At 42.0% G+C, this 19,181-nt stretch overlaps 10 protein-coding genes across 10 annotated transcripts; all 10 read left to right on the plus strand.

Annotated features, from left to right (window-relative positions):
• Positions 1 to 228: 228 nt before the first annotated feature.
• On the plus strand, positions 229 to 1,275 carry LSM04_007496 (uncharacterized protein; the record flags this gene model as incomplete). Its single annotated transcript, XM_067331770.1, has 1 exon — positions 229 to 1,275. One exon carries the CDS (start codon positions 229 to 231, stop codon positions 1,273 to 1,275), a length of 1,047 nt encoding a protein of 348 aa, XP_067194404.1.
• A 450-nt stretch (positions 1,276 to 1,725) lies between these two features.
• Positions 1,726 to 7,197, plus strand: LSM04_007048 (uncharacterized protein; the record flags this gene model as incomplete). Its single annotated transcript, XM_067331781.1, has 1 exon — positions 1,726 to 7,197. The coding sequence occupies one exon, from the start codon at positions 1,726 to 1,728 to the stop codon at positions 7,195 to 7,197; it is 5,472 nt and encodes a 1,823-aa protein (XP_067194396.1).
• Positions 7,198 to 7,810: 613 nt separating this feature from the next.
• Positions 7,811 to 9,229, plus strand: LSM04_003435 (uncharacterized protein; the record flags this gene model as incomplete). Its single annotated transcript, XM_067331792.1, has 1 exon — positions 7,811 to 9,229. One exon carries the CDS (start codon positions 7,811 to 7,813, stop codon positions 9,227 to 9,229), a length of 1,419 nt encoding a protein of 472 aa, XP_067194312.1.
• An 875-nt stretch (positions 9,230 to 10,104) lies between these two features.
• Positions 10,105 to 10,878, plus strand: LSM04_006756 (Replication protein A; the record flags this gene model as incomplete). Its single annotated transcript, XM_067331803.1, has 1 exon — positions 10,105 to 10,878. One exon carries the CDS (start codon positions 10,105 to 10,107, stop codon positions 10,876 to 10,878), a length of 774 nt encoding a protein of 257 aa, XP_067194389.1.
• A 925-nt stretch (positions 10,879 to 11,803) lies between these two features.
• On the plus strand, positions 11,804 to 12,370 carry LSM04_003164 (uncharacterized protein; the record flags this gene model as incomplete). Its single annotated transcript, XM_067331814.1, has 1 exon — positions 11,804 to 12,370. One exon carries the CDS (start codon positions 11,804 to 11,806, stop codon positions 12,368 to 12,370), a length of 567 nt encoding a protein of 188 aa, XP_067194309.1.
• Positions 12,371 to 13,566: 1,196 nt separating this feature from the next.
• Positions 13,567 to 14,133, plus strand: LSM04_006190 (uncharacterized protein; the record flags this gene model as incomplete). Its single annotated transcript, XM_067331825.1, has 1 exon — positions 13,567 to 14,133. The coding sequence occupies one exon, from the start codon at positions 13,567 to 13,569 to the stop codon at positions 14,131 to 14,133; it is 567 nt and encodes a 188-aa protein (XP_067194373.1).
• Positions 14,134 to 15,327: 1,194 nt separating this feature from the next.
• Positions 15,328 to 16,448, plus strand: LSM04_000056 (uncharacterized protein; the record flags this gene model as incomplete). Its single annotated transcript, XM_067331836.1, has 2 exons — positions 15,328 to 15,371; positions 15,545 to 16,448. 2 exons carry the CDS (start codon positions 15,328 to 15,330, stop codon positions 16,446 to 16,448), a joined length of 948 nt encoding a protein of 315 aa, XP_067194234.1.
• Positions 16,449 to 16,568: 120 nt separating this feature from the next.
• Positions 16,569 to 17,168, plus strand: LSM04_003254 (uncharacterized protein; the record flags this gene model as incomplete). Its single annotated transcript, XM_067331847.1, has 1 exon — positions 16,569 to 17,168. One exon carries the CDS (start codon positions 16,569 to 16,571, stop codon positions 17,166 to 17,168), a length of 600 nt encoding a protein of 199 aa, XP_067194311.1.
• An 85-nt stretch (positions 17,169 to 17,253) lies between these two features.
• On the plus strand, positions 17,254 to 17,643 carry LSM04_001535 (uncharacterized protein; the record flags this gene model as incomplete). The annotated part of the gene is made up of 1 exon (XM_067331862.1): positions 17,254 to 17,643. One exon carries the CDS (start codon positions 17,254 to 17,256, stop codon positions 17,641 to 17,643), a length of 390 nt encoding a protein of 129 aa, XP_067194271.1.
• A 266-nt stretch (positions 17,644 to 17,909) lies between these two features.
• Positions 17,910 to 19,095, plus strand: LSM04_006555 (uncharacterized protein; the record flags this gene model as incomplete). The annotated part of the gene is made up of 2 exons (XM_067331874.1): positions 17,910 to 18,405; positions 18,521 to 19,095. 2 exons carry the CDS (start codon positions 17,910 to 17,912, stop codon positions 19,093 to 19,095), a joined length of 1,071 nt encoding a protein of 356 aa, XP_067194381.1.
• Between the last annotated feature and the right edge of the window lie 86 nt (positions 19,096 to 19,181).

The raw sequence follows: 19,181 nt of genomic DNA on the forward strand, positions 1-19,181 counted from the left end.
CTGTTTTTCAGGGTACACCTCACTTAAGATTCAGCGTAATACATTCCTTCTATATCTATGCCGAAAAGCAAAATAAACATTTGTTTCTCTGAACTTATGTAATATAATATGTATATATTTTTTTATATTTGTTAAAAATAAAAATAGTGCGTTTCTCCTATTTTCTGAGTTTACCTTTCTCTTTATTAACGGAGTTGAAGAAGAAGAGAAAAAAAGGGTGGGGGAGGGATGCAAGCTGCTGCGGTTTATGGACTAGAGTTCCAGGCCCGCGCGATAGCGCCATTTTATCATCCATCCAATGGTAGTATTGCTTCCCATAGATTTGTTGTGGGTACATCATGCTTTGCGGGGGGAAATAAAATACATTTACTTGATTATCAAGATGAAGCACGACTTCTTGAGTGTACAACGGTGTGGTTTCACGAGGAAGAGGTGTACGGACTTTGGAGTTCGCCTTCTCTTACGGAGCCGAGTTTGTTAGCAGTGCGATCCTCATCACAGACTTGCATCTTTCGTATACCAGAATTGATTTCAGGTGAACTACAGGAAGTGGCGTCTTTTGCCGTTCCTGCTTCTCAGGTTCTATGGGATTTAGAAGGACTGCAGAATGAAGTACGGGTAACAGCGGGAAATGCTCTCAAGGTATACACACTGGATGAAGGGAGAAAAGGAAAAGAAGTTTCTAGTTTTCAAGTTGAGGGTTGTAAGCAAATGAATTATGCAGCTTTAGATCCTCATCACTCATCTGTATGTATTACGGCATGTGAAGATATCGGATTATATTTGATCGACACAAGGAAAAAACAACCTGTATCTATTGCAAACACGAATGCTATTCATGGATTTGGTCGAACACGTTGTATAGATTTTAGTAGTTGTCATGCAAATATGTTATTATCATCTGGTGACGACGGTTTTGTTCTTTGGCATGATATTCGCATGAATGGATCGGAATGCGTAGCGCACAAGAGACGTCATTTAAAAGCTCACGATCACGTGGCACATAAAGCACTGTTTAATCCATTCCATGATGAATTACTGTTATCATGCGGTTCTGATCACACACTAAAGTTGTGGGATGCCTCAAAACAGGATGCGAATGAAGAACAGGCGGTGTGTTTAAGGCGACTCGCAGACTTTGGAGATTCTGTCGTGGATGCCTGTTGGAGTAGTGGTGGTCCTTGGGTCTTTGCTGGGGTATCGTACAATGGAAGAGTTATCGTGGATGAGGTACCAAAGGAGAAAAAAATGGAAATTCTCTTAAAGGAGAATTAAAGCTTAGTGTGATTGTTTTTTTTTATTTTTCCTTTTTGTGTGTATGCTTCTTTTTTGTTTTTATTGTCATTCCTCAGTCGTGGTTGTTGTTGTTTTTTTTTTTTTTCTGTCTCTTCAGATTGCGTTCTTTACTACACTGGTGAGCAACAACTGGTGAAAGAGTTTTTGTTTTTCCCCCTTTTTTTCACTTGCGTACGCTAATTCTGTTGACTATAACAGAATGTGTGGTGTACCTAGGAACAGTTTCGCCTCGTTTTTCTTTTTTTTCAATTCCTTTTGTTTGCTTTCAATTCTCTTTCTCTCTCTCTCTCCATATATATGTATGGTTCTTTTTTTTTTTTGCTTTTTTTCTCCACCACACAGACAGGTGTGAGAAGGACAGAGGGATTACCATTACCCAAACGCACAAAGAAAGAAAAAAGACGTTGAAGTGTCCTGTAGTATTTGCCAATGCCGCGGAAAAACAAGAGGGTCGCACAACAAGAACAGCAACAACAACGCCGTGAAAATGATGAAACACCAGAAGAGACATTTGCTGCATTAAGTGAAATGGAGGAGAATCTACGACGCCTTGGACTCCGTGAAGAGAATGGGGCTCTCACAACTGCAATGACAGTCTCAACTGGTGGGACGTTACGGACAAACAACTCCCACGCGTATCTCACATCCATTATGAAGGCAAAGGATGAGGCAACTAGACTACGACACGAAAAAGAGTATCGTCAATTTGCAGCAGAAGAGCAAAAGCGGGAGAATGAGTCCATGCTTAGTGTTGTTAAGAAGGAAAACGCATTGCGAGATGTAATTGATAAAGCTAGGTGTTTACTGGAAAGGGAAACACGTTTGGCTCAGGAAGCCAATGCAAAACGTATTCAAAAAGTTGGTGGACAATTATTTAGAGCAGAGGAACTACAAAAGAAAAAAGCTTTACGAGAGCAAGTATTTCAAATTATGAAAAATACTCAAAATTCTCCACGTGCTTCATCACATTTTATTTCTTTAGGTACTGAAGAGTTACAAACTTTGAAGAGTATATCCAAGACTAATGCAGTAGTGGAATACTGTCATACTATTGCTACAGGTCTGGTAGAAGTAGCCATGCGAGTGGCAGATGGAATGTATACTATTAGTAGTGATACCGGATTCCCAGTAAAGCGAGTTCCGCAAGATCTTAGTGTTACACAGTGGCGTACATGGGTAAGTGAGTTTGTATTTCCACAAACAAGTTTAAAACCTATGAGTGATTTCCTTGCTACGAATTCACTGCGTGATTTATGTAATCCTAACTATAAAAATATATCTAGTCCAAAGGAGGAAACCCTTTCTAGTACAGGAATTGATCAAATAGCAAGAGAAGCTACAGAAGTTCCCAATGAATGTGGGAATAAAGAAGATAATACTACAACTGTTGAACATATTATTAAACGTGTTTCTGCAATGCAATACAAGTATGAGAAAACTCATATTTCATCCAGTATAGCAGAAGCTACTCGTTTAATAAAGAATAATGAAGAAATGAAACTTCGTTCGGAATTGGATGAGTTACGACGCCAACAGGATTCTCAGTCTCCTGAAGAAATAGCACCAGGATGGATACATCGTTTACCACCTGTTGGTTGCTTTGTATACGGTGATGATTTAAGTGGATTAAAGGCACTTGTGGATATGACAAGTAATGATGGAACCCATGATGCCCCACCCACTACCCAGCAGAAACGACAGTTCAGTGTTTCTACACCAACCGATACCACAAAAGGTTCAACAGAGTCTGATTGTAACAATAGTGAAAATTTCCCTTATCGTGTTCTCACGCCATTTATGCTTACTCGCATTCCAACCGGGGGAACATCTGGCCAAGGCAGTGCTGGTATGGGTGCTACTTCTGGTAGTATTGGTGTTGGTAATAGTGGATACTCGCCTGGTGGTACAAAGATAAAATGGAATACGACTGTCTCATATGCCACAGGGCGTTCTAGAGATGGTAAACAGCAAGTAGAGGATATCACAGAGTCTAAACAGTACATTGATGCATTAAGTGATGCGCTTGTAAAGGAACTTATCGCAGTCTATTTGAATAATCTTCAGCTTGTTATGCTTAGTGAGGTGGATACAATAGATATTTCTACAGGAGGGGCAACGGAGATAATGCGTACATTAATATTGGTGAATTTTCCTGAGTCAGATACATTTTGGCGTACATTACAGCAAAAACTTTCAGTGGCTATAGAAGGAGCAGAACAGGAAATGAATAAAATGCTTAAACTTAAAGAAGCAAATGAAGATGCGCAAACGTCAATACCGGTAACAACACCCTTATCTATATCCCAAGGTTCTCCAAAAGGAAAATCCGGACAAAAAACATCAACTTCTCAAGATGGACCTGGTGGTGGAATATCACGCAGGAAAAGTCCTAGAAGCACAATGTTACATCCTGGTAAAAAAGGTGCTATTCGAACATCTATGCCTTTAAATGAAGAGGAAACTGAATCCCAGCGTAATCGTGTATATCCACCTTTATGTCTTGTTGGAGTCTTTCTTCAGTGTGATGTCCCTTCACGTTATAGACGAATGCGTATGGCGTGTCAAAATCCTTCAATGTACTCTTCTGATCAAAAATCGCTCAAAAACTCAACAACCACATTAGGTGAAGAAGGAGGAAGTGAATCATTAGCTGATTGGTCTATGAACCGACTACGTCATGAACTCATACATCAAGATCGAAAGATGCGAAGAGTATTGAAAACGTGGTGTAGCAACATTGCTAAATTACATATCCCAAATGAACCGGATACTGAAAGACCAAGTGCAGAAAGAATGAAGAAACGCTCTCGATCTATGGTAATTCGTAAGGCGAGTGATCTTGCGGCTATAAATGCTTTGGCTTCTACACCTCTTCCTCCTCCATTGACATTTCCAAAGGTTCTTTTCTTTCGCCGTAAGGAAAATATTAGTTCAGCTTCAGATACCACGAACCCTGTAGAAATTATTATTAATATCCTGAAAACTCTACTAAACCCTGCTAATCGGGGTATAATAAGTCATGAGAGTCTTGTTCCAGGGCAATTGGTGGCACCGTTAAGGTTGAGTGATTACCGTCTTCCTTCTGCTATACTTATGCGTTTGGTGGAACTTCAACAACGTTTTCAAAATCGTTGGAGTGAATCAACAGTTTCTGGTGGAACTACTACAGTCATGTCACAGAGTTCTACTGGGGGAAATAGCCCAGTTGGAGGTCGTAAAGAGAGTGAAATGGCAATTGAAAATGCTGTATTAATGGAAACTGAAATGTATCGGGTATTTCGTAACTTTGCAACAGACTTATTATGGTTTATGTCACATAATGTTTTTCCACCATCTCTTTGGACAATGCCAACAACGGCAACAACAACAACAACAACAGTACCATCAGCAGCGGTGGTACAACGCTTCGGTAACACTCCTGCTACAATGACTGGAGGTAATGGAGAATTTTTCAGCCGTACAGTTCATTTCATTTCAGTAGACAAAAACTACAATGACTCACGTGAAGCACTTTATGGACTTCAAGAAGAAGGAATGTCTAAATTAACTGCCACCTGTGCGTTATTTTTATATTGTGTGTTAAATGTAGCACTTAACTCTTTAGGAAGGGCTTTGGAAAATTTATGTTCATGGGCACGTGGTCATATTATTTCCTCATCTCATGGAAATCATGAAATGGAGAGGGTAGTTTCACCTGCATCACCATTTTCTGAAACTGTAAATGAAGAAAGAATGTCAAATCAAAAAACGTCTATTACTTCTGAATCTACAAAGCAAAATTTCTTTGAATCCGTACCACGACTCAGTTTCGCTGAAGTACAAGCTATGGTAGAACAACTGGACGGTGAGGCGGCATCTTTTCATGGATTTCAACGAACACTATGGTCCTACGCATCTCGTGTACATGAAACAGCATTGGATTGCTTTCGTACATTCGTAAAAAATGTTTGCAGTGAATTTGGTTTAGAAGACTCTGAAAGTCTAGAAATAATGGCTTCTCCTGTTACAAGAGTACTATTGGAACATCTTTTCGCCTTTTCACCGATGGATGAAAAACGGAGATCTTCTGATTCTAATACTTCTACCATATCCGTTACGATTGGTCGTGCCATAGCTGCGATTCGATCATTACGACGATGTTGTGCTATTGCGGGTGCGTGTGCGGCACGCTGGATTGACTCTATGTATGCAACGGCATTGGCTATTTCTCCTAATGGTTGTTTCCCACTAGAGAGTAGACCAACTGATATTGTGGCTATATTTTCACCACCTGAACTGGTTGAACAAGTGGGTGGGGCACCACCTCCTTCATTGGCGTTACAACTGCTTTCCACTTTAGCTCCAGCAATGGATCTTTCCTCTGATGAAGTGCGTGATTGTTGGCGAGAGACGGAATTTGAAGTTATTCTGCAAAACTTCTCTGTGTATCAAAAGGCTATACTTGATGAGGAAGAATTTATTCATTGTATGATGCAAGTACAGTTAAATTCTCTCTGGAAATTTCTACCATCCCGGTTACACACTATAGCCGCAAGACTTGGTATTACCCTACCCTTCCCATCCAATATAAGAGAAGATAGTAAAGAAATGGAAGAAAAAGGTAAGCTGTGTACAAATTTCATACCTCCTTGGTTTAAAAATAAAGACTACCTTGGAAATACAAAGATGATTTTTTTAACAGAACGTGAAATCTCTCAAATGTTTCACGCTGCGGTGCAATCTCAGCAACATGATTTTCCAAAACAGCGGTCTAATATGTATATCGCAAGAATGGATTCTTCAGTATCTACATTAAGGGATATAGTAGAGAGTTGTAGGATGAAACCATCTTTGCTTCATCTACGTGAGTTCTTTATTAGTGCTATTCTTCAACGATTCTATTTTGATGAGTCCTCTGGTTCTTTCACTGATACAATGCAAACAGGGACTTCTCAAGAACCTTGTACAATGGAATTACGTATCATGATAAGATCTCTTCCATATGTACTACGGGAACAAGGACCAGGTGATGTACAGGGATTTGAACCAATATCTATGAAGGCATGGAAACGTATCAAATGGTGGCCATTTTTTGAAGATCCTTCACTTTTAAGTTATGCAGCATTTATCCAGAGATATATGCTTCGTATTCTTACAGTTTGCTTTGGATTTGTAAATGGAGAGTTATGTTCACGTTGTGTGCCATTTCTTCCAGATGTGTTGTATGCTGTTGCGGCAACAAAAGGTGCTCAAGCCACTGCTGAACGTTACTTCCATGCATTAGCAGCTTTAAACAGTGTACGAACAAAAAAACTGACTCATTCTAATCAATTAATTCGATCGGGCGCCACAACACCACCAACGCCACCTGCAGAACTAGCGATAACACAACCGGCAACCCCAACAGCAGCAGTAGGAGTAACAGAGGATTGTAGTATGGCATCAGATGGTCCTTTAATGGCTTTTGAGTTTACTTTATCCGTTGAAGAGGCACTATTTTTTTTTCAACGTGCAGGAGAGGAGCTTTTACGTGGTCCTTGTGCCAAGGGATTGGGTCATGCATTCCTTAACCAACAACAAGAGCCACAAAACGCTCTCGTACTTGATGAAGCAAAAAATAGCAGCATCCATAAGAATAACAAGGATGGCGGGGATGATGATGACTGTGATGATGATGGTATGCTACCTTTAGAAGCAGAACTTACATTATTGCTAGAAATTGAAAAACGTAAGGCGTTATCATTGCCTTTACTATGTGCTTCACATTGGGGACAACAGATAACACCACGTCTTACAAGAATTCCTTTCACAGAGAATGTAGTAAATATGATGCGAAGTAAACGTGTATTTAATGGAGAAGGAACTAGTAGCTCTCAGATGGCTGAAACAACCACTAGAAAAAGATCTACTTCATTTATTTGATGGAATCAAGAGTATTGTGGGTAAAAAAGGGAGATAATTGGGATAATAGCAGCTGCATCAGCAATGGTAGAAGTAGTAGTTGTATTAGAACAGCAGCAACTCAATTTTATCCCACAAAATAAGCACGTTTCTTAGAGAGGGAGAGAAGGAGAGAGCAAGAAAGAAGGAGGGAAACGTTATGTATGAATGTACAGAAATTGAAGCAAATTTTATTTTTTCAATATGAAATAAGTACACTGGTTTTTGCCAATTACTTTTAACTCTTTTCATTTCCTCAGGAATGTACTCCCTGAAATGTGTTTATTTCTCTCATTTTTTTGTTTCTCACATCATCTCTATTTCTTATCTATCTATCTATTATTAGTTTTTTTGTGGTCGTAAATTTTTTTTCCTGTTTAGCTCACCTCCATTTTGGACACTTCCTCACACGAAGTGGAAGAACACAAAGGGAAAAAAAAGCGTGCACAGTGAAAGGTAGAGTCCTTCAGAACCCCCTTACAAACATACATATATACATACAAACATACACACGCACCAAAAGAAAAAAAGAAAAATAAAAGGAGCACAACACAGCCGTAAACTACGTGTTACACCAACCTCTACAAAAAACACGATGGAGAGTTACAAGGATGTGCTGCTCAGTAAGGCCCCGGCGATGTACGACCGCACAGGACAGGCCCCCGGTATTTCCCTCGAGAACTACAAGGGCATTCTTCTCAGCGCCCGGCCGGCAAATCTCCCGTACGGCCCGTCCTCGCAACTCCGCGGGGGACCGGCGGGGACCGCACGACTCATCACCGCCGGCGGAGAAGTCGCCCCCGCGTTTGTGCCCGCAGGCACCGTTGAAACACCGGCAGGACTCGGTCCATCGGCAGAGGAACGCGCCACCATGGAGCGTAATCATCGTATGCGATTAGAGAACTACAAATCACGACGCGCCAATGCGTGTACAGTGCTAACGCGGCATAGGCGCTGGCTACGTAGCTTCGCCGAGCAGGTGCGAAAAATGAAGGATGATGAAATACAGCGGGAGATTGAGCTCGCACGGAGGGCTGAGCAAGTTCGGCAACAAGCACAGAGACGCGCCGAAACCATAATTCAATCAACTAATGTAGAAGACCCAACAAAGTCCGCTACCAAGGAAGGAGCACAATGTTCACAGCAGCCGAAGCTACCAGTAATGGTTGAACCAGGACGCACTGCTTCACCTGCAGATGAAGAAGGAAAGAAAAAGGATGCTTCAAAAAAGAAAAAGAAGAGGAAGCCAAAGTGGGCCTTAACAGAGGATGAAGCTCTAGATGACGATCTTGCAGACGCAGACGATTTACTTGAGTTTGCCAAAAATCTTGACTATGATAAGTTTATTGATGACTATGAAGTCGCAGGAGCTTTGGCGATTATGCGAGAACGAGTGGAAGAGATTGCACGGGAGAATAACTGGAGCAAGGAGGCGATAGAACGAGCAGCGAATGACTCGGTCGCTGGAGATACGGATGATGGAGAAGACTATGAAGGAAATGAAGCAGTAGGAGGAGGTAGTAGCCCAAGGAATGATCGAGAACGTCGGGAGGGTGGAGTTCATCAACCTGTTATTTCTACCGCCGCAGCAGCAAAGAAAGCAGTACCTCATAATGCTGCAGGACACACAAAGGAATGGGATGGATCCAAAAGTATCGGTGTTGTGTTACGTCGAGCTATTTTTCGCGATACTTTGCAATTGGCCGAACGTATTCTCGCTTCTTCTAAATCTATGCAGAAAATTCATACAAAATTCAGCCTTGCACGTGTTCTGCAGCGTTGTGTGCTTGATGGCACAGATGCGACGGAGGCTATGCAAAAACCCTCTATTGGTGGTAGTAAAGGTCTTGACGCAGTACCACGTGTGGTTAAGGTTCATCCTGATGCCACTGGACTTGAGACGGGTGGAACAGGTGGCGCTGATGCGGGTTCGCAGCGGGTGTTGGTTGAAATGCAGCACTCAAAAGAACGTACACAGGGTTTACCATATTTGTATCGATGCCCAGCCATCTAGACTTTATGGTTGTTTTTGTGTCTGTGTTTAGGATGTGTGGTTTCTTATTGTTGCTCTTTATCGGTATAAGTATATACTGATATTGTATGTGTCTTCCTGCAACTTGCTTTCCTTGAGTGGCAATGTTTGTGTCTGTTTGTATCCTCGTGTATGTTTGGATGTCTCTGGAATCGTTTTTTTTTTTTTTTGCTTTTTTTTGTTAGCTCCCTATTCCTCTACCCCCTATCAAAGTAAAGAAAAAAACTCAGAAATGGCAAAGAGTAGGGGAAAAAAATCTCAAAAAGGATTCACCACTGAAATAGATGTACAGAATTACAATTTCGTTAGATAACAGAAGAAGAAAAATACTTTTATCTGCGATACGGAATGCTGGCTTGCGAGGAGTGATGATATATATATGTATATATATATTTTATTTTTATATAATTATATATATATATATATATATATATATATTTATTTATTTATTTATTTATTTATTTATATGATGTGTGTTTTCTGGTATATACATTTACATACAGTTAGTTACAGTAGATAGACAACGTTGTCAGCAAGCAGATTCGTTGCGTAGAGTAAGAGAAGGGGGAGAAAAAAAAGCATTATCCCCCCCCCCCCCCCCTTTTTTTTTTACCTCATTAATAGTCTCTCTTTGATGATGTCATGTGATGAGAATGCTGCTTCCAGAAGCATTGATTATCTGGTTTCTAGTGTTTCTTGTTTGTCCTATATGGCCTCCTTTCTTTGTTGTTCCACCTCTTTCATTCACTTAAATGCCTCTTTCCCTTGGTTTTTTATTTTCTTCTTTTTCTCTAATGTGTGCGCATCTCTCTGCTGCAGCAAATACAAGTTGCAACGCATCTCAAGAAAGAAGGAGGATGAGCTTGAACGATCACGGTTTCGGTACTCAGGGAAATACTGCCGGTGGTGGTGGTGGAAATCAGCCCCAACGCCGTGCCCACCCGATCCGCCCGGTGACGATTAAACAACTGCTGGGGGCGCAGCGGGTGGGCGACGGCGTGATGGTCGTGGACGGGCGGGAAATAACGCAGGCTGCGGTGGCGGGCCGTGTGGTGGGCTACGAAGACGACTCCACCGGCCGCGTTGCTGGCGCCGTGACGGCGAAACACTACGGCTATCGTATCAGCGACGGCACCGGCATTGTTGTGGTGCGGCAGTGGATGACAGCCGAACATGAGGAAGCGCCGCTCCCCCTGCAGTGTTTTGTGCGGGCCGGCGGCACCGTGAAAGTGTGGCAGGATGCACTCATCGTAACAGGCACGGTGCGACTGGTGTCGGACTGCAATGAACTGAACTATCACTATTTGGATGCCATTCTCACACATCTGCGGCTCACACAGGGCAATCGGCATGCAAAAACAGAGACGGCGACGCCGGCGGTGAGTAACACGGCGAGTGTGATCGGCGGCCAGAATGTACTCCCCGGCGGTGGTGCCAAAGTATTCGCCACAGATGTCTTGTTAAACGCCATTAAACAAAATGGAAAGGGAGATGTGGGACTCACAATGGATGAACTCACTGCAGTGGCGGGGAAGTACGGATTTGGGGTTAGCGACGTTCGTGTGGCGCTGCGGAGTCTGGCGGCGGAAGGGAGTGTCTATCAAACACACGACAACCGTTTTAATGTGTAAGGGAAGAGCAGAGATGAAATGTCGGGGAAGGAGACTCAGGGCCATGGTGTTTAGGGAAGGAAGCTGTAGTAGTAAGAGAGTAAGAGGAGAAAACAAAAAAGAATAAAGGAAAGAGGAAACATATCTACATATACAACTACTCTTATCTCTATCAATATCTCTCTCTCCCTCTCTCTTTCATACATATATACATACATACATACACTTATATACATATATACTCATACAGTAACCAATAGAAGAGGCACGTGAATGGGTCTGTCACTCATCTCTCTTTTTCTTTTCTCTCTCTCTCTCTCTCTCTCTCTTTCGCTCTCCCCTCTATTTTGCATTTATGCGAAACAAAAAATGGAGAGATAGAGAGAGAAGGAAAAAGAATGATTGAGTAGGTAATGCATGATGTAAACCGGTGCTTACTTTGTACTTCTTCCTAACTTAAGAGGTAAGCATTGTCGGTATGCATACATGCAAACGGACGGAACAGAGATACAGAGGAAGGTGAAGAAAGGTCATGGGAAAGGGGAAAAAAGAAAAAAAATATGAGAACACAAAGGGAGATCGTTCAAGTTTCTCGGTCATATACATTGATCAAGCGCTGTTGTTAACAGACCCTTGCAACAATGTGCTGTTTTCTCTGAATTGTGCAACAGAAAGATCATGTTGTCTCTTCAGCATTACTGCACTGCCAAAAAAAAAAAGAAAAAGGGGGGTATATGTGCTGGTTAGGATAGTAACAGAAGTGGGATGAATAATTGACACACGAGTCTATAATGAATTATAAGAACTTGTTTTTTTTTTTTCTTCCAATTCTTCTTTTTCATTTTTAGTTATTAGAAAGTTAAAAGAGTACCATTTCGCTTATAGTTTTATTTTTGCCTCTCTTCTGAATTATTATTTTTATATTCATACAACTTTTACTTTTGTAATGCGCCGTGTCGCTAGCCCATTTGTTTGTACCGCCGCCGTTGCCGCCCGCTTTGCGGCTACCAGTGCTGCAAAGAAGTACGATCTGTTCGGCTACGAGGTGGACACGAACACAGCCCCGTGGATTGAGAAGATCAAGAAGTGCAAGTACTATGACGAGGCCGGTGAGGTGCTGGTGAACATGAATGTGAGCAACTGCCCACCCGATATCGCCACGTACAACGCTGCACTGCAGCGTATCTTTGAAGCGCCATCCAAGCAGGAGCACCCTGTGGAGAATGAGAGCAAGTTCTGTGCAATGATGGATCTGCTGGAGGAGATGAACCACCGTAACAAGATGAAGCCAAACGAGGAGTCGTGGACGTGGGTGATGCGTGAGTGTGTGAAGAGCGGCCAGTTCCGCCTCGGCTACTGCATCCAGCGGGTGATGGAGGCGGAGTTCAAGTCGTGCCCCGCCGATCTTGTGAAGCAGAACGAGGCCAACGCAGAGAAGGCAAAGGCTGACGGCAAGGAGCACCCAAGCCATCTCACCAAACAGGTCGGTCTCTTCGATATCAAGATTGACTAGAGGACTTGGGGTGGAAAGGAAAAGGAAAGGGGAAAAAAATGTCAGAGACGCAGCGTGGAAGACTTGTACGTGCGGGTTTGATGTTTTTTTGTCCTTTCTGTTTGTGTTTGTGTGTGTGTGTGTGTGTGTGTGTGTCTTTGGATGTGATGTGACCGCGTATCGCTGTAGGGAAAAAGGTAGGTTATGTGGTAGTGATGCTGCTCGAATACATTTTTCAATACATCTAGGGATTTTGGTATATATATGTTAACGTTTCTCTCTCTCGGTGTGTGTCTGTGACAGGGTAGATGGGTTAACACTGTGGTTTGTTGCTGTCATTGCAAAGCATAGAGACCCGATAATCAAGTTTTCTTCACCGGTATATTGTTCGTAGTGTGATGATTCTTTTGAGTCACTCTGTTTATAAAGGTATGGGCACACACTCGTAACTGTATCGAGCAGATCACGTGAGGAGAAGCCGCGACAGTAAAAAAAACGTGGATGAGGTGGACCAAGGTGAGGATCTGTGTGGTTCTTTTTCTTTTTTTTTGTTCGTTTGTTTGTGATATTTGCCGCAAGATAATAAAAAAGGCTAAATATGAGAGGTAAGAAGGGGAACAATTGATCATACGAAACAAAAAAACAGAGTAGTAGAGAATAAAGCTGTAGATGATAATTAAGCAGAGAGGGAAGGGGGATAGTTTTCAGAAAGTATGAAGAAAGTGCTTACATGTGCTTTTTCATATTTCTTCTCAATGGTGGTGATTGGTGGTAATACTCTACTTACCTTGACTCGGATTGTTGGACTGATTGCACTGAGCTGTGATGACAGACTCTCTTTTCTTTCTTATTTGCACAAGAGGGAGAAAAGGGCCTACAAGGATTAGCTGATACTAAGTGAGTGAAAAAAAGGAGAAAGAGAGAATAACAGTCTTGAGAAGGTTACGTATTGTTTGTTTTTTCCTCCTCTGAGATGATCTTATGTGTAGAAATTGCCTTTAGATACACCTTGACCTTTGGGAGTGGGTTCTGGTGTGTTTTGTACTGCCAAATATATATATATATATATATATATATATTTTTTTTTTCTCTCTGTCTCTTTCTCTGTCTCTTTTTTCTTCTTATTTTCCACGTTACTGTACACCCCGTATGTATATATTATTCCTGCTCTCCATTACGATTCAAAGGAGCTGCTTGTTTGAGATTTCGCACTTGTAATGCGCCGTGTCGCTAGCCCATTTGTTTGTACCGCCGCCGTTGCCGCCCGCTTTGCGGCTACCAGTGCTGCAAAGAAGTACGATCTGTTCGGCTACGAGGTGGACACGAACACAGCCCCGTGGATTGAGAAGATCAAGAAGTGCAAGTACTATGACGAGGCCGGTGAGGTGCTGGTGAACATGAATGTGAGCAACTGCCCACCCGATATCGCCACGTACAACGCTGCACTGCAGCGTATCTTTGAAGCGCCATCCAAGCAGGAGCACCCTGTGGAGAATGAGAGCAAGTTCTGTGCAATGATGGATCTGCTGGAGGAGATGAACCACCGTAACAAGATGAAGCCAAACGAGGAGTCGTGGACGTGGGTGATGCGTGAGTGTGTGAAGAGCGGCCAGTTCCGCCTCGGCTACTGCATCCAGCGGGTGATGGAGGCGGAGTTCAAGTCGTGCCCCGCCGATCTTGTGAAGCAGAACGAGGCCAACGCAGAGAAGGCAAAGGCTGACGGCAAGGAGCACCCAAGCCATCTCACCAAACAGGTCGGTCTCTTCGATATCAAGATTGACTAGAGGACTTGGGGTGGAAAGGAAAAGGAAAGGGGAAAAAAATGTCAGAGACGCAGCGTGGAAGACTTGTACGTGTGCATATATTCATGTATATCGTCTGTTTATATGTGTCTGTTAGGAGGTAGTAATCTCTTGTTGTAGCGTTAGGAGAAAAACAATCCTGGTCGGGGTTGAGAAGTACTGGAGAATAGCAGCGGCAGTGGGAGAGACAGTGTATTTCTTAATAGTAGTAGTAGTAGTAGTGGTAGCAATGATTACATGCATATTTTTCTAATGAGATAATCACTGCTATGTGGCTGTTGATGTTGTTCGTAATGTTTTCTTCTCCCTGGTCCTTGTTCTATGCCGCAACTTCTCGAGACCCATGGAACCCACCGCATTTGAGAGAGGAATGAAAAAGGAAAAAAAAGGAAGGAAAACATAAGGGGCGTGGGAAACATGAGAAAAAAAAGAAAAAAGGAACAAGGTAGAAAAAAAAGAAATAAAATAAGATAGAATGACGTGGTGGGGAGTATCTATCACACTTTCGTTGCACTGATACAGAGGAAGAAGGAGAGAAAGAAAAGAAGTGTGTTTGTGTTGGACATCTCATTTTTTTCTTTTTTTGGTTCGCTAATTATCTTTGTTTCTTTTATTTATTTTTTTCTTGCATCCATTCGTTGTATACTGCCGCATTAAAAATATGGGACAAACCCATCACTATCTGTAAATTACTTTCCCTTTTCTTCATTATTACTGTCTTTTTTTCTTGTCGAATTTCCACTGTAACAGTGTTGAAAAAAGGTTTACCAATCTTTGTTGTGGGTATTTCTCTTTATTTATTGTTCACTACTGTGTTTGGGGTGGGGGGCCTCGGCGCACTCTCACATCTACAGAGTGAATTATAACTAAGGCTGCACAAAATAAAATCTATACATAAATACATACATAAGATACATACCTTATTCCGATTGCATAAGGGCATACACATACATTAGGGCGGAAAGGTATACATAGGTGAAGGGAGGGGAGAAAGGCATACTTTTTCTTTCTTTCTTTCTGTCTGTGTGTCTGTCTTTTCTGTGAAAGTCAAGGAGGAAAGGAGCCACTTGCTGGAGAAAAACCAAGGAACGAAAATCCTGTTATATTTCCACTCGTTTGCTTCGGATCTTCAGAAAAAAAAAAACAGCCTATTTCCCTTTTTATTGCGTAGTTTCCATGACTTCTTCCGTAGAGAATGAGAATGAGAATGTGAGAGAGTGGTGCAACTCTTGTGAAACTCAATCAATAAACTCCATCCCATCAGTAGCCTCCACAACGCCTCAGATCAGAGAAGTACGCAATGACAGTATCTCTCTCTCTCTCTCTCTGGGAGAAAATCACAAGAAAGTGATGGTTCTTCTATTCCGACCAGTCTCTATGGGGTATGGGACAGCCGTAGTGATGCTGGGAGTGTAGTACTAGAGGGCAGGGAAGAGCCACGTACTGTATTAAATACTCCAAAGACCGTTTCAGGCGATGAAATCGTGCGCCAACGTATATCACCCTATGAGGGTCATACAGAGGAGTCATGTAACTCTTTGAAAAGTAACAAGTTAAGACTTATTGAAGATGACGGAACTACTAGTCCAAATTCCCCATTGAATAATTCACGGTGTTTGCTTCAAGTATCAAAGACTTCCAAACAATTAAAGAATATCTTTTTGGGTAATGTAACTTATGTGCATTTTACTTCAGACGCAATTGATACCCAGCGAAGTCATAATGTCAATATACCGGATACTCTGTCTCGTGAAAGGGATGTCCAGAATTACAATGAAGAGAAACAGGATCAAGGTGATGATGCAAACCCTGTAAATGTGAAATCTATTCCGTGGAGTAAAAACTCTAAGAAGTGCAAGACGAAATATTTAAAGAGGCACTCAGATATGGCACAGGCTAGTGTACTACTATCTGAAATATCTCAATCTAGAGGTAATACGAAGAGTTCCTTCTTTATTCGAAAACTCGCTTCCTGCACTGAACAAGAAGCATCACAGTTTTTTTCTACTACTTGTTCTGGATACATTTTCTGTAATGATGAAACTGAAGACTGTTTTCGTGAGTTTCTGTATATGGGAATACGTCGAATGTTACCCTTTATGGCCATTACTATTGGTGTGGTGTTCATACTTACATTGGTGCTTTCAACAAATCATACACACACTTGGTCAGGTTGTCTTCTTTTGGTTACTGGTATAGGAGAATTGGTTATTGGTACTATTTCAACTATTTTATTTCCGTGTGGCTATATGTCGGGGAAAGGAATAAATAACCAAACCCTGAAAAAGGGACATTAGCTAGTAGTTAGTAAACATAGATTGTATGAATTCGGATGTGTTCTATCCCTTTTATTAGCGATCATAGGCTCTACAACACATTATACACTTATTGGAACCTCTTCACATTCGAATTTTAAAATGAGGAACACATCGCAAGTTGATCAGAGCGCATTTTGTATTGAAACTGTTCCTGCTTTATTTTTAGTACTGCCAGTCATTTGCGCTACTACTGTTCGCTGTCGTGCCATCGTTATTGTTCCTATCATCGCTTTAACCCCATTATGTATGTTTGCCTTTCGCTCCTATGTTATGCCATACCCTCTTGCATTACTATCAGAACACTTCTTTCGTCCCACAATTGTTACGTTGATATCTGTGATTTGTGTTGTGCAGTTGCTGGTGGCAGAAGGCAGAATGCGATGTGTGTTTCACGATACGACTTTACTTCACGCAGAGGCTGAACGTGTATCGCAACAGCGACATCGTGTGGAACGTAAACCGAGTTCTCTCTGGTCATCCCACAGTCTACGTCGAGTCATCTCCTTTAATCGCACCATATGTGGAACATTAGCCATTCTGGAGGTGTGTGACTTTGCGGTGTGGAGTTGTACGCCGATGCCGCATCATGTGGTGAATTGCATGATTACACTTCACACCGCCTTTGATGAGACATTACGGGCAATACACGTAAAGAAATTACGACACCGGCGGTCGTTACATCTTCGCAGCGGGAATTAACGATGGTTGTCATCCACATGAGAGTTGTGTGGCTGTTATAACCGCCGCCCTCACCATGCTGGACAACACCCGAAGAGTAAATAAAATGCTACAAGATCAAAATAATCACAACGGCCGTTTGTGTGTGTCTGTCCATCATGGTCCTATTACAGCTGTTTATACACATCACCGCATGGGCAATGCTGTGCATGCCGCTACTAAAACACCTACAGCAACTATGATTGGTGGTGATGCCCACGCGGTAGTTAATATGCTTAGATGTTATGCCCCATCAGATGCCGTAGTCTGCACGGCCGATGTGAAACGCATCTACAATGGCGTCTTTACAGATGTGCTGTGTAGTACAATAACACGAAGAGACTGTAAATCGGAACCTATTCGCTACTACCGCATCATACAGACTCCCCACAGTATACGTGTTCCTGCAGTGGAACCAAGAGAGGGTTTACAGATTTTCAATGTTGTAGATAATTAATAATAATAATAATAATAATAATAATAATAATAATAATAGTAATAATAATAAGTGTTGGTGGAAGTCATTCTGGTATATGGTGGAATCTTGGAAGGGATAATCAAAATGGTACTAGGAAGCACTCTTCGTTTCAAATAGGCTCAAGGGAAGTGCCGTATTCTCAGCATCACGTTAAAGATGATAGTGTGGGCTTTCTTGAGCAAAAAACCGAAAACGTTGAAACTTCACGTACAGCAGGATATCCTCCTATACCTCGATGTCATTTTATGCCGCATTACGGCATGGACGATACAATTATTCCAACAGAGGATGATAGTCCGATACTGGCAGAAAGGATAGACATAAAGGCAGGGACAAGAAAGAATGTGAATCCGCTTTCTTTAGATTACCTTCGAGAGAAGTGTAAAAGCAAAAACAAAACGAAACATCCCGCTTCTCATGCATCTGGACACCCAGATGTTCAAAATAAATTCCCTTTTTCAGAGCGTACAGAACCTACAGTTATTCCCTTTTCCGATAATCTTCCTGAGGTGGGTAGAAAAAATGGTCTCCCTGGATTTCTTCGCGAAGAGAGAGTTAATCCAATTCATGAAGGAAGGAAAGTCTCCTTTGATCGTAAACTCTATCGTGGTTTACTGCGTTTTTTGTGGGTGCGTAAAGGGAGACGTTTAGATTATGCGAAGGAAGACGAAGACGACTCTGCTGAAGAAGTTGCATTTAAGGAATTCACTTTTCGCTATGATGCGAGAGCTATATTTTCTGGTCATCTCTTTCAGACGATTTGTTTCCTCTTCATCTTTGCGGTTTCCACATTTATAATTGCACATGACTTCTCTCTGGAAAGAGAGTGCCCGTTGGTAAACTTCCATGTGAAAAGGTGTGATATATGAAAGGGAATGGGGCAAAGTAGAGATTGTGACTGTTGTGTTTGGCGTGATATGCACAGGTATTCGGCCTTTATTATTCTTTTTATGCAGACGTAGCGTCTTGAGTTATCTTGCATCTCTTCTTTTGATTGTGGATGCGGTTTTAATCTTGGTATTCTTACTAAATGCACCATTTGGTTCGGCCAATAAAGATCTACAGTACCTGCACGTTTTCACGTTATCACCATTGCATTTTATCTTCAATTGGTGGGTTGTGAGTGGATTATTTCTTGCATTCGTTGAATTACTTATTGCATTTACTTCATTACACTACCATTACATCCGTTTTAATTACAATGTGTTTGCGGTGATCTTCCCTGCACTGACGGCGGCGCATGCTATTGCCGTTTTTCAGCGGGTGAAGTTTATCCGAGAGCAGTTCAAGCTGCCTATGCAGAGTCAAACACGATGCAAAGATGCCAAGAATGCTCTATTTCAACAACAATACGAAGAAGAAGAAGAAAAACATCGCTGGAGTGGTTTAATTCCTCCATATATCACGGATGTGGCGATGGCGATGTGTTGAAAGTTGATGCCAGATGATATGGTTTATGTTCAGCCCCGTGATGAACTCTGTGTGTGTGTCGACTGCGTATAGACGGCGTGGCTGAG

This window comes from Trypanosoma melophagium, assembly GCF_022059095.1.
Source record: "Trypanosoma melophagium isolate St. Kilda chromosome Unknown ctg12segment0, whole genome shotgun sequence".
In the NCBI taxonomy this organism is placed as follows: domain Eukaryota; phylum Euglenozoa; class Kinetoplastea; order Trypanosomatida; family Trypanosomatidae; genus Trypanosoma; species Trypanosoma melophagium.